Source organism: Myotis lucifugus, unplaced genomic scaffold (assembly GCF_000147115.1).
Source record: "Myotis lucifugus unplaced genomic scaffold, Myoluc2.0 scaffold_180, whole genome shotgun sequence".
Classification (NCBI taxonomy): Eukaryota; Metazoa; Chordata; class Mammalia; order Chiroptera; family Vespertilionidae; genus Myotis; species Myotis lucifugus.
Window position 1 is genome coordinate 116,185 of NW_005871228.1, and position 14,576 is coordinate 130,760.

The 14,576-nt window shown below is 39.6% G+C and overlaps 1 protein-coding gene across 1 annotated transcript; it reads right to left on the bottom strand.

Annotated features, from left to right (window-relative positions):
* Positions 1-747: 747 nt before the first annotated feature.
* On the bottom strand, positions 748-9,734 carry MSANTD3 (Myb/SANT DNA binding domain containing 3). The gene is made up of 2 exons (XM_023760332.1): positions 9,281-9,734; positions 748-1,423 (listed from the first exon to the last, which is right to left on the bottom strand). The coding sequence occupies exons 1-2, from the start codon at positions 9,696-9,698 to the stop codon at positions 1,014-1,016; spliced, it is 828 nt and encodes a 275-aa protein (XP_023616100.1). The 5' UTR covers positions 9,699-9,734; the 3' UTR covers positions 748-1,013.
* Between the last annotated feature and the right edge of the window lie 4,842 nt (positions 9,735-14,576).

The following is a 14,576-nucleotide window of genomic DNA, read 5'->3' on the forward strand; positions in this document are numbered from 1 at the left end:
AAAACAAACATGACAGGATGTAGAAATCTAAACGAAATTTCTCCCTCAAAGTAGCTACATTCTTAGTTCCAACAGTGCTCCCTTTGTTGGCGACTTTATTTGAACTCCTCTTTGGGGAAAGACCTTAAAAAGTAAAAGGCAAAAAAAAAAGTAAAAAACAGTGGAGGAGCCACATCAGGAAATATCCTTCCACATGCTGGGCTGTTTAAAATCAGAAAGTCACCCAGCTGGCATGGCTCAGTGGTTGAGCGTTGACCTATGAACCAGGAGGTCAAGGTTCGATTCCCAGTCATGACATATGCCTGAGTTGCAGGCTTGATCCCCAGTGGGGGCATGTGGAAGGCGGCCGATCAATGATTCTCTCTCATCATTGGGGTTTCTATCTCTCCCTCCCTCTCCCTTCCTCTCTGAAATCGATAAAAATATATTTAAAAATAAAATAAAGTAATACAATAAAATAAAATCAGAAAGTCCACACTCAGAGGATAGGACTGGAAAATGAACGAGGTGCTGCAGCTCTCATGGAGGTTCCCTAAAGACCTCTAGCAAGTGCTGAGCGACAGCTTCACCACTTGGAGAGACGTGGGGCCTCCTGGGACAGCCACGTTCAATGGGAGGGCATCATTGGGACAGAAAAGTTCTACTGTCTGGTAAAAAAAAAAAAAAAGAAAGAAAGAAATCAGCCACACTCCTTTATAGTCACACTTGCATTGGATTTTTAAAAAAAAATACAACACTCACACAGGGTTCTTGTATGAATTCTAATTAAGAGACATTACATTCAGAATGATAGCACTCATAGTGATAATTTTCTGAAGACTATAACAGCTTCTTGGCCACGGAAGGGGTACAGAGGGTGCAGCTGTTTACCTGAACGTATTCTTAAATAAGTGACTACGACCACTCTACGTTTCCTAGTTGTAGCTCTGTTACAGGTGACTGACCACAAGTTCATGTTCCAGACTTTCTTTGCCAACACAGATCAAAACCACAAGGGAGCCACCCTCACAGTCTCAGGGTGAATTGGGAAAGGGCCGGTTAAATGAGGAAACAGGCCATTCCTTGGTAAAAGTTTGTAGCTTTCTTTCCCAATACATCTTCTTTTTATTGAGAACTTCCATTTTTATCCTGTGTTCCTCCTCTGCCATCTCACACTCTCGCTCTATCTGCTGGATTTTGGCCACATGCACCTCATTCATTTGTATCAGCTGCAGTTGTAAGATGGACATTTGTTGATGGTGTTCTTCCTCATGCATCTTTTTTAAAGCACCTTCCTGAGAGGTTTTGCTCCTGTAGTTTTTATTGGCTGTTATTCTGACAGCTGAACACGAGGGTTCAGGTTGAGAGGTCCCCTCACATACTGGAAAATGTATGAACTCTTTCTCATCATCGCACAGTTCTCTATTTGAAACAGCAAATGATTCTGAAAAACAGTAGCAGAAAACATATGTTCAAAGATTTTACAGGCAGAGAGCAAATCATCCTATTTCAAAGACAGGGTCCCCCAGTACAGGATGTATCTGAAATAGCATCTGCTTTGGCCTGCCTGTCTACACGTACCCTTGCCACACCTGACTTTTTAAAAACCCATAAATCCAAAGCAATTTTCCCTTAAGAAGTAATAATAAGGTGTTTCATCATGTCATTTCTAGAACTGCAGACTGTGGGAACAGGGTCAGAGACTGAGCTTAATCAAGAATCGATGATCCTGTTATGTTGATGTAAGTTCTAAACTGAAGTGTGCACAACTCTGAAAGAGCAGAAAACCGCAGTACAAGGCCAACAGTGGGTTTTGAGCTTAAGTTCTCCCTCAGTCTGATCTCCTTTGCTCAATTCCTCATCCAGCCATGAACACGTGTTCCAAGTCCAAAAGGGTGTCATCGCTCTGTTTCCTGGTCACTACCTTTCCCCTGGGTAGTTAACTCATAAATGTTCCTTCTTGCAAAATGAGCCTATCCTCCCTGGCTTAGCTTCCTTCAATCTATATCTGGCAGTTACCGCTAACACTGCCGCCTGGGGGTAAATATTCAGATCCAAAGACCCTTGTCAATGTCCTGCTTAGGTAACCTCTCCCTGGCACTTGACATACTTTTTGAAATGTCTTCCCCTCTATTAGCTTCTAAACCATCACCCTCTCCTAAATTTTCTACAACTTCCTCACTGATTGCTTCTTCTCAAGTCTCCTTTCGGGACTCAGACTCTTGTTCCACCCACCTCTAACCTTTTAATACTCCCCGAGGTTCTTCTCTTTGGCTGTTTTCAATCTACCCTAAGTAACCCTTATAATCTGGTTCTAACCTTCCTTTATCTTCTTTTCTTACTCTTCAAAATATCCTGTGCACCCTTCAATTACCACAAACTACTCACATTCTTAAAGGCCATGCTTTTCTTCACTATTCTGACTCACTGTTCCTTCAACCTGAAGTTGGATTATCCGTCCCCACCCCGCCCCCCAACTCACTCAAACACACACTCTTACTCCATTCTCCCTTTTTCAACCTCCCCCCAACTCCTACTTCCCTCAGGATCAATGCCACTTGCTCTGAGAACCCTGAGCTCTCTCCTTTCCCTACACTTACTCTTCTGTTACAGCACTTAACACATATGGGGTGGGGCAAAAGTAGGTTTACAGTTGTTCATACAGAAAATAATACAATAATTATAAAAGACTAATACAAGAATAAAGTCTGTGTTTTGCATACCTTGTACTAGTATTATTTTGGGACCATGCTTTATTCATGTCTTTTATCATTGAGACCAATGACTTTACCTGGTACACAGTGGGTACCTGGTAAATATTTACTGTCTGAAGCCTTGAACAAAAGGGGGAAAAAGCATATGATACAAAATTATGCCATTTTTGGTGGTGCCACATTGACACCACTATTTTTATAGGGCAATGACATTAGTATGAATCAGGGAGTTTCAATAAGGAAACCACTAAACCATGGAGTCTTCCCAAGGCTTTCTTGGGAAGTTTTACATTTTAAATAATGAGAATTGTCTCCTTGGAGAAAAATACTATTTATTCACAAGAGTTGATTACATTATTATGTCCACTCCATTATTCCAGAAGATAGGATGCTGTACATGTTAATGGCTAGTGGGGGAACTCACAATACTCTGTTAGTAAAAGGAAAATGGCTACTGTTTAAATCATTTCACTACAAGGGGTTGGGTAACAAGCATAATTAGTCCCTAATTAAGGTTAAAGAAAAGATAAAAATTTTACTTTTGAAAGAGAAGGTTAAAAAGAGTACTTCTGGCCCGGCTGGTGTGGCTCATTGGTTGAGCGTCGACCTATGAACCAGGAGGTCACTGACAGTTTGATTCCCAGTCAGCACACATGCCCGGGTCCGGGCTTGATCCCCTGTTGGGGGCGTGCAGGAGGCAGCCAATCACTGCTTCTCTCTCATCATTGATGTTTCTATCTCTCTCTCCCTCTCCCTTCTTCTCTGAAATACATATATATATAAAAGGAATACTTCTATACCATGCAGAGATAATGAAAATGTCTCCCTAGGAATCTTTCCCAAATCCAATGGCCCCAGCCTCCACCAGATGTCCTTCCTTCATGCTGCCACTGCCTCCTGAGCCTATGTCTGGCAGAGCACTTGTTCAAGCTGAAGCTTTAACTAGAATACTTTGAACAAAGAGACTAGCCTTTATTCATCCTCATAAAGAAGCCAGCACAGGGCCCAGTACACTGCTGGGCCTGTAAGAAATGTGTGGGGGACGAACTGGCTCCCACACAGCACAGCTAGGTGGAAAGAGCCGAGGCTCAGGACAAAGCAATGGGACACTAAGAATAGGTCCCTCAGATATGAGCATCAACGGTGAAGTGAATTACCTCATCCGTTTCCTTTCTAGTCTTAGATCTGAAAGTATCTTCTTTGAAGACTGGACACAGATATTTTTTGGTACCTTTAGCCTCTTTTCTCTTTGATTTTATTCCGGAGGATACTCCTGAGTTTATGCCCTCACAATCACTCTCTCTCCCAATATCTAAATGCTCATTTTTATCTCAACAATTCTAGGCTTTAGGGAGATGATGATGATGTTGATGATGATGATGACAGCAGCTACTATTTTCAGGCACTATGCTAGTGTTTTACAGGCATTACCTCATTTAATCCTTACAACAACCCACTGAAGGAGGTATTATTACAGAACATCAAACACAACATCCAAAGTGGCTAGTTGAAAGAACCAGGATTCCAATCCATGGCTTCACCATTCCAAAATCCAAGCTCAACTAGCACAACACCTAGCCTCTCACTACTTCACTTGCTCAGCTGATCACTTATGTATCTTGAAATGCAGCCTCCGCACTGTATTCACTACAAAACTATCTATTATTAAGAATGTAGATGTATATTCCAAATTTTGATCTCCAAATCTCTCTCTAGAGCTGTGAACATGAAGACAGTATGTTCATGTCTGGGAGTACAGAAATGATTGTATGTTACAACAATCCTTATTTAGCTTAAATGTGTGCTAACATACATATTTTAAAGAAAAAAGAAAGCCAGGCCTCTTGAGAAGATTCTAGCAGGAGCGGGGACCTAAAACTAGAGAAGCCTGATGAGGTAGTTAATTAACTCTCACACAAATATTAGCTCCCATGAATGAAAGCTAGTGTTCAGATGGGGAGAATCTTCTCTTAATTGGAAAAAGACTACCCTGGGAACGGCAAACACACACCATGTAATCTCTCTCCCAGGTAAAACAAAGCCACCCGAAGCAGAAAACAACTCAATCTTGTGCAAAATGGATATGAAGGCCTAAGGGCTTCCCTGGGACCAGAGAACACAGTCAAGGGAGCATTCTTTCATTTGGGCAACTCGAGTGAATTTAATACCAGCAGGAAAAGCCTACTATGGCAGTAAAAGAATGGGAAGGAAACTGTGTTCAGGCCAAACACCAGCTCTTCTCAACACAACAAAGGAAACAGGACTGACTGGGAGAATGAATAAATAAAAGGTGATAGCCGTAACTGGTTTGGCTCAGTGGATAGAGCGTCAGCCTGCGGACTGAAAGGTCCCAGGTTCGATTCCAGTCAAGGGCACATCCCCAGTAGAGGGTGTGCAGGAGGCAGCTGATCGATGTTTCTAACTCTCTATCTCTCTCCCTTCCTCTCTGTAAAAAATCAATAAAATATATTTGAAAAAATAAAAATAAAAAAATAAAAAATAAAATAAAAGGTGATAGATGCACAATATGCAATATTATGCATCAATTAAGAAAACAAATCAGACTGACATGCTGCAATGGGAATGGATCTTAAAAACATTATTCTAAGAGAAAAATGGCAAGAAAATGGTATCTATAGCACAATTTCTAATCTATTTAAATGAGGAAAAATATGTGCACAAAACAGCAATGCATGCTTTCAAGAACATGTGAGAGAACACATTAGATGATGAAGGGATGGGAGAAGAGAAGGAAAGTGCTGAATGGTGAATAAACATATAAGTAACACAAAAAGTGGGCTTTTCCCAGACCAGTGATGCCGGTGTGCCATGAGTGGCAATATAATCCAGTACCCTATACGTGAGTTCTCACCCCAGAAGAACGAAGTTGGAGTAAATAGTGGTAATAGTGGAATTCATTAAGGAATGTTTTTGTGTTAATTATAGCTTTGAGTACCCATGTCTGCATTATTTAAATAAAGCTTTATAAGAAATAACAGCATGTAAAATTAACTGTAAGTTCTCTTAAGATATATAATTACTATCTGAAAGCTTAGTTTGCTTAAATATATTTGACATTTGTCATCCTACCCTGCTGACCACTTCCAACATATTTTGTGGTTTCCCTTAGTTTGTTCTGCAAACATGTTCCCCAAAGATAACCTCACTTAACTTAAAATGGAAGATAAGTATCAAAGCCAAATTATCAAATATAAATCTACAGAATACAAAGTGTTTTAACATATTTAAGGGGAGAATATGGGTTTTTTGAAAATACATTAAGTGTTAAACTTACATTTTAACACTACTGAGTTCAAATACAGATGTACATTCAAGAAAGTCATTGACAAAGCTAATACTATCCTGGGTACAGTGATGAAGATGACAAAGGTGAAATTATCTCACACACAAAAATTGTTGAAGGGAGGCCTCTAGTGGAATACTGTAAGGCTCCATCCTGGTTAATAAAGTCCCACAATTCTCTGAGTGCCTAATTCTGCAACAGGTACTCTGCAATGTGCTAGAACAGTGCTGCCCTATAGAAATATAATATAAGCTACATATGTGATTTTAAATTCTCATACCACATTAAAGGAGGTGAAACTAATTATATAAAATATTTTTAAGTCCCACATTTCTAAAATATTATCATTTCAACGTGTAATTGATATAAAAATAATTAGTAAGAGATTTTACATCTTTTTTTGGTACTAAGTCTTCAAGATACAGGGTGTATATTTATAGCATGTTTCAATTTGGTCTACCCCCATTTCAAGGGTTTACTAGCCTCATGTGACTTCTAACTATTGTATTGGGCAGCACAGTATAAGAGATAATAACTAAAGTAAAACACATACATATGCACACGTGCACACACACACATCCATGTGTCAAAATACACATAATGTAATGAGAGCCATAACCCTATTGCATATTTTCAACCTTTTTCCCACCAGGACCCAGAAGGAATGATTGACAAGTTCAGCTTTCTTTTTATTTCCTAAAAGTAAATTAAATGCAAAATGAGTTGGGTAACACCAAAGCTGTTTTAATGTATAGAAAGAGATCCAGTACCTTAATTACTTGTGTTAACGGATTACTTTGGACATACTCCCCAACTAACAAAGCACCATGGTTCTCTGCCATACTACAAATTTGACCTGGAGACAGGAACAGGTAGCATTTGGCTATACTTTAATAATCACCAGCAAAAAGAGAAGTCTCATGTGCCATATTTGTACAAACATCCAATTTAATATCAATCTCTTTTACAAGTTGGTGTCTAGCAAATGTCATGACAGGAAGGACACTGAGAGTCCATATTTATCCCCTTCTTGCTGGAAACTTATCAATTGTGTTTATGAATACATGAATTATATCATTTCCTCCAAAAAGAAAGAGAAAAACACTTATGAACTTTCTAGATCCTACCCTAAAATTTGAAAATGGAGGGGGAATGAGACTGTCCTCTTAGAACAACCCTTGAAATCAATACACAATAATACAGATCAAAGATTTGCAAAGTGAACTACAGCAGTCTACACCAGCACCTTCCTAGGTAACATCTCCCAGGGAACATAAATAATTTGAAAAGTAGCCCTGCTGATTCACCTCCTTCCCTCCCACCCCAGCACCAGTCCCTTCACTGCCTCACAGGGCTCCAAGGTCAGCAAGATGGAGAGTAGCTGGCTGAAGCTACAAACATCTCGAAAACAAGAGCACTATTAGCAGTGGGCCTCATCCCTACAGGAGCAGCAACGAGAAGGGGCAGAACAGAGAGCTGACAGGTGTCCACATAAACACTGTTTGCTGGAAGGTACTGTGGCTTACGACTCAAGAATCAAAATTCAGACACAGAGCTCCTACAACTGGAAAATGATGCATGATGCGCATGACATTAACTACTGTGCTTGCTCAACTGGCTTCCTGGACTTAACCTTGGTCAGATGATCAGCAAGCAAACTTTTTTTTAAAATATATTTTTATTGATTTCAGAGAGGAAGGGAGAGGGATGGAAACATCAATAATTAGAGAGGATCATTTATCAGCTGCCTCCTGCACGTACCCTACAGGGGATCGAGCCTGCAACCCAGGCATATGCCCTTGACTGGAATTGAACCTGGGACCCTTCAGTCTCCAGGCCAACACTCTATCCACTGAGCCAAACCAGCTAGAGCAGCAAGCAAACTTTTGGTTGTAACTTAAGTTCTCAGGATAATCTGCCTACAGGGGAAAAAAAGTACTAATCGAAACGTGTTTTTCAGTTCACTTGGTTATTATCTTTTTCACCCTACACGGATAACACTCTGACTCTTAATTAACTAGTTCCTCAGAGCTCAAACTACTCTGAGGACACTAATAAGTGAATTTCTCATCCTGCAAGCCACAAATCAGATGTTCCTGTTGCTGTGTCTTTAGCACACCTTATGAGCAGCCTTCTGATCTTCCCAGACATTATTAAGTGTGTCTTGTGCAAAGTACAATGAATCTTCATATAAACTAGCCATTCTTATCTTAAAAGAGGCAGGAATTATTGCATTCTCTCACCCTCTTCTTGCCTGGAGACATTTCAATAGCCCCTTAATTCCAACCTTTTAAAGCTATGACATACTATCATTACTTCCTTGATTATATGACATCTTTTCCTTCCTGAAGAACTCTTTACTTTGGACACACTCCCCATGCTATATAACAGTGATGGCGAACCTATGACACGCGTGTCAGAGGTGACACGTGAACTCATTTTTTTGGTTGATTTTTCTTTGTTAAATGGCATTTAAATATATAAAATAAATATCAAAAATATAAGTCTTTGTTTTACTATGGTTGCAAATATCAAACAATTTCTATATGTGACACGGCACCAGAGTTAAGTTAGGGTTTTTCAAAATGCTGACACACTGAGCTCAAAAGGTTCACCATCACTGCTATATAACATGTTTATCTTTTCAACGAAAGTATATTAAAAAGAACATAATTTTTTCCCAGAATTCCTCAAGTTACCAGGAGTGCCGCAAACCAAAACTGTAGATCACAATATAATAGTGGGTGGAAATGCTGTTTTTTAATCTGGGTGAATGCTAAATGGGTATTTGCTCTATTAGTCCCACAACTTGAATTAAGTCTGAAATAGTTCACTCTTTTAATGTGGCCTTTTGCATGACTTCATGCAGTGCTTTGCACATTATCGGTCCTCAAGAAGCACTTCTTTGGAAAAAAAAAAAAGATCGAATGAATGAAATAAACCTTCGAACAAATCCACGTCAATATATCTGAGATAGGTTAAGATGAGCAACTAAAGTACTTCATTAATGACAACTATATTCATGTAGCCCCTTCGTTTTCCTTATTCTTAAGTAACAATAGCGATAAGAGAGATAGTACAAGGATATAAACAAGTACTTTTGTTTTTATGGACTATGTGACTTCAATGTTCTACATACATGGGAGACTTTGAATTGGGAAACTCAGGTTTGACATGCAAGTTTCTTTTTTATCAAGTCCCTTAGAATTCAGGATTTTAAAATTCACACGTCGAACAGGTACCCAGCGAGAACATGCAAGCCGAGCTCAGGGCCATACCATACCTTGGGCGGCGGCATCAGGGTGGTACTCGGGCTCTTCCTCGGGAGGGCTCTGCAGGAAGTAGAGCTGCTCGGGCAGCATGCTGGCGATCTTCTCCTTCCCCAGCACGTGGCTACTCAGAAGTGGGCTGACGCTGCGTTTCACTTTCTCTCTCCTTTCATGGGCCATAATTTTTTTCGTCCGAGCCTTGATGTTCTCCCAGCACTTCTTCAGCTGCTTGAAATCCCGCAGTGACACGCTGGGCTGAGAGTTGTACTCGTGGGCCAGCGCCTGCCAGGTCCGTTGCTTGAGGGCAATAGTTCGCGCATCACTTTTCTTACATTCCAGCACATACTTGTACTTTTCGACCAAAGCCAGCAGGATGCTCTTTTCCAATTCTGAGAAGTATTTGGCAGGTTTTATAATTTCGTTGTTTTGCATTTTCCACTCTATTTCTCCTGGCCGTTAGCTATCCTGTAAAGGGAAGGAGGAAACAATCATTACAAATGCCAGGAATAAAAATGTCAGCAAATCACTTAAAGCTAATCCCTGACTTGATCCCCTTGTCTGAAACACAGCACTCCTTTCTTTTCTGCTAATGTTGACTTAGGGCAGTCTCAGGAAAACAGAAGTTTACTCGGAGTGGGGTTTTAGTACTTCATAGATGTTCGAGTAGGTCCTGTGTTGGAGGCCTTGGCCATTCTAAGAATATCAGCAGAAATATAAAAGTTGGACATCCGTTATGGAATTTCAATATGGAACTCTAATTTGTTAACTTATCTATTCCTGCTTCATGTGAGGACACTGATTACTCCCCGAATTCAGAATGTTAGGCAGCTTTTCAACTAAACAGCTTTCTCTAAGTTTTGTCACAGCTGAAGACCGAGAAGCCACTGTGTAACCAAATATAAGAGCTCATGTAAACACTATCAAGATTTCAGAACCACCAAGAAATCACCCCAAACACCTGGCATTTCCATCACTATGTCTGTGACCTTGGATACAGCCAAGCTCCTAGGCCGTGGTTGGCAAACCGCGGCTCACGAGCCACATGCGGCTCTTTGGCCCCTTCAGTGTGGCTCTTCCACAAAATACCACGTGCAGGCGCGCACGTACAGTGCGATTGAAACTTTGTGGCCCATGCGCAGAAGTCAGTATTTTGTGGAAGAGCCGGTATTTTGTGGAAGAGAAACACTGAAGGGGCCAAAGAGCCGCATTTGCCGACCACTGGAGGAACCTCAGTTTCTTCATCTTTAAAATGAGGGCTTGGAATCTGTGGTCCTCAAGGTCTAAAAGCCATGTTAAAGTGGACAATCCTATGTAAATAATTTATATCATTTCAGAAGTGAAAGGGCCCGGGCACTTATCGAGACTGAGCCCAATACCTCCTTTTATTTCTTTTTTTTTTTTTCTGGACATTTCATACAAATGGAATCATACAATATGAGGTCTTTTGTGACTGGCTTCTTTCACTTAGCACAGTGATTTTCAACCTTTTTCATCTCATGACACACATAAACTAATTAGTAAAATTCTGTGGCACACCAAAAAATGTATTTTTTGACAATTTGTCAGACATAGGTATAATTTTTACTTCTTTAACTCTGGACAACTCTTGTTGTATTGGCTGTTGTCATTTTTAAAATTTGATTAAGCTAAGGGAAAAGAGGTCCGTGCCCCTGACTAAATAGTTAGGTATTGCATGTTTTAAAAATTCTTGTAGCACACCGGTTGAAAATCTCTGACTTAACATAATGTATTCAATGTATAGCTACCCTGTAGCATGTATCAATACTTTATTCCTTTTTACTGCCAAATGATATTATGGATATAGCACATCTTATTTATCCATCTATCCATTAATGAATTTTTATTAAGATATAATTGATATAAAACATTTATTATTTTCAGGTGTGCAACATAATGATTTGATATATAGAGAGCAAAATCACCACAATAAGTCTAGTTAACATCCATTAAACCACATAGCCACAATTTTTTTTCTTATAATGAGAACTTTGAAGATCTACTCTCTTAGCAACTTTCAAATAACCAATACAGTATTACTAATGATAATTACCATGCTGTACATTACATGCCTAGGACTTAACTATTTTATAGCTGGAAGTTTGTACCTTTTGACCATCTTCACCCATTTTGCCCACCCTCTACCTCTTGCCACCTCTACCTCTGGCAACTGCCAATCTGTTCTCTGTATCTATGAATGTGTTCCTTTTTAAAGATTCCACATACAAGTGAGATTACACATTATTTGTCTTCCTCTGTTTGACTTATTTCACTTAGCATAATGCCCTCAAGGCCCATCCATGTTGCCACAAATGGCATAATTTCCTTTTTTTGTAGCTGAATAATATTTCATTGTATATTTATATACATATATCTCACATATATTGTGTATATGTGTGATGTGTGTATTATTTACGTCATATATATCACATTTTCTTTATCCTTCTTTTCAATCAAGGAACTAAGGGCCAGTGAAGTGAAATGGATTGCCCAACATCACAAAGATGGCAACTTGAGAAGTCAAGAACCTGGACTATCCTAATAGTTTGGTATTCTTTTTTTTTCCTTAACATAGCTAATAGCCATTTTTATTATGCAATATTCCTCTAATGTCTTTGTTCGCATATTATAATAAGAGTTACCAATTATATATTATTTTAAAAAGTCAAAATATTACATTTTTCTCCATTATTATTAAAGTCTACATACCTTTTCATTTTTAATAAAAATTATATATATTTAACATACATAAATTTATTTTGATATATATATACATAAGTGAAATGATTACTACATTCAGGCTAATTAACATATTTCCTTACAGCTACTTTTGTGTGTGATGAGAACACTTGAAATCTACTCTCTTAGCATGTATCCAATGTTCAATACAGTGTTATTAACTATAGTCTTCATGCCTACATACCAGATCTCTAAAGTTATTCATCCTATATAACCACTACTTTGCACCCTTTGTCCAACATCCCCCCTTTTCCCCCCACTCCCCACCTTCAGTCCCTCATAAGCAATCTTCTATGAGTTTGAAGAGTCTGGTGTTCTTATTATCACTTCACAACTATTTCTTGGGCTCTTACCTTTGGTGACTCCAAATTACTCAATCATGACTCCCTTAGGTCATCATGCCACCCTCACCCCCGCCCAGTGCAGAGCCAGCATCTTTCACACAATAGGTGCTTAGGAAAGGTCTTATTCTGCCGAAACTCTGTGTGTTTTGACCTCACACTTTTCTCACATCTCACAGGAAGTTCCCTACAAAAGTAATCTCTCAAATACATTATGGCAAGAATGTCGCTAAGCAACAATGAATGCAGCAATAAAGCATGTTCCCATTAGTGAAAGGACCAATATGTCCCAGTCCTCCTGTTCTCCAAGTCTGATTTTTCAGTGTAACAGAAAAGCATCAAGACAGTGATGATATAGTCCATTTAAAACTGACTAACCCGCCTGACCTGTGTGGCTCAGTTGGTTGAGCATCATCCCATGCTCCTAAAGGTCAATTCCAGGTCAGGGCACATGCCTGGGTTGTGGGCTCATCCCCAGCAGGGAGTGTGCAGGAGGCAGCTGATTGGTGATGTTTCTCTCTCATTGATGTTTCTATCTCTCTATCCCTCTCCCTTCCTCTCACTCTAAAAATCAGTAAAAAATAAATAAATAAATAAATAAAGTTAGGGGGAAAAGGCTGTGACCTTTAAATTTATGGTACGCTAATTTAAAATCACACTTTTACAAGCTAGCTATTCACACACTATGCCTGGGGAGAAATTACTGTAGAAGTGACTAGCTGAAATCTATTAAACCTGAGGCTGGAGATTTGGTCAAATCAGAGAGCCTTGAGATTGAGGCCAAGGAGTGTGGGCTTTACATGAAGGCAATGGAAGCTGACCAGGGCCTCCCACTCTGGCACCACCTCCTCCCAAAAATTAAGATTAGATGAAGTACTACCGTGATCAGTGTCTCCACATACCAGGTACCCTGTCTCACATTCATTGTGGGCACATCCAGTATCAGAAATGAAGAGGTCTAGATATATGTCAATAGTAGCTTGGCCCTCTGGTCTTGGGCAAAACTAAAATAAGGGGAAATTTATCTTTGCAGATGTGTCCCTGTACCCCTAAATTCCCAGGCCTTCGATTATATTGCTCTACTGTTCCTACAATTACCTAATCCAGGCTCCTTCTTCCCCAAAGACCCAGAATTAATTTTTTGTCTTTATCAATATTCCTGCTTCCTGTAAATCAGTGTTCCCCAAACTGAAATTTATTAACACACATCTCCTACATCTCTTCGGCATCATCTCTCTCCACCAAGATGTTTGTGACTAACTTTACTTTCTATAGTTTTTATTAGGAAATCAATAAGTATGCTGAATATCCTTAAACAGTTCCCAGAGTAGATTCTGATCTGATCCCCATCCTAACTCCTCTGCCCCAAGACATCAAAATGCCTACTTTTCCTCATGTACCCACACTTTTTTGTTCTTTTAAATATACTTTTATTGATTTTAGAGAGGAAGGGAGAGGGAGAGAGAGAAACATCAATGATGAGAGAGAATCATTGGTAGGCTGCTTCCTGCAAGCCCCCACTAGGGACTGAGCTCGCAACCCAGGCATGTGCCTTTGACCAGAATCAAACACAGGACCCTTCAGTCTGCAGGCTGACGCTCTATCCACTGAGCCAAACCAGCTAGGGCACCCCCACACGTTTTAAGAATCACTGCCATAGGATTGAGAATCTGATTCACAAATGAAAAAGTTATTGTTCTCTATTTTGTTCTATTATATGTAATATTCTTTATCTATAATAACAAAAGTGTAATATGCAAATCGACCGAACGGCCAAACAGCAGAATGACTATCTGGACGACCTTCCAGACGACCTTCCGGACGAAGCCGGGGCTGCAAGGGTGGTCGAGGCAGCCGGGGCTGCGAAGGCCTACTCTTGCACGAATTTCGTGCATCGGGCCTCTAGTATTTTTATAAATATATCACATATATTTATAAATATTTATATTTCATATACTTTATTCTTTATTTCTTCAAGATAAGTCCCTAAGGGAGGAATAGTTGCCAAAAAAGATGCAAACACTGAAGACTTTTGTTACATCACCATCTGTCCTCCAGAAATGGTGCACCAATTTACATTCCTACTATTAACACACGAGTATGTCTGTTTCCACACTTTATTTACTCTTGCTGTTAACATTTTTTAAAAATCTGTGCCAACTGTGGAGGTGAAAAGTGTCACTTCATTGTTTAATGATATATGAATTCCAGT

Excerpts from the sequence above, each read along its gene's own strand:
- MSANTD3 (XM_023760332.1), bottom strand. The coding sequence starts at position 9,698 with ATGCAAAACAACGAAATTATAAAACCTGCCAAATACTTCTCAGAATTG. Across the intron at positions 1,424-9,280 it reads CCCTGATGCCGCCGCCCAAG|AATCATTTGCTGTTTCAAAT; the intron begins GTATGGTATGGC and ends ACTGTTTTTCAG.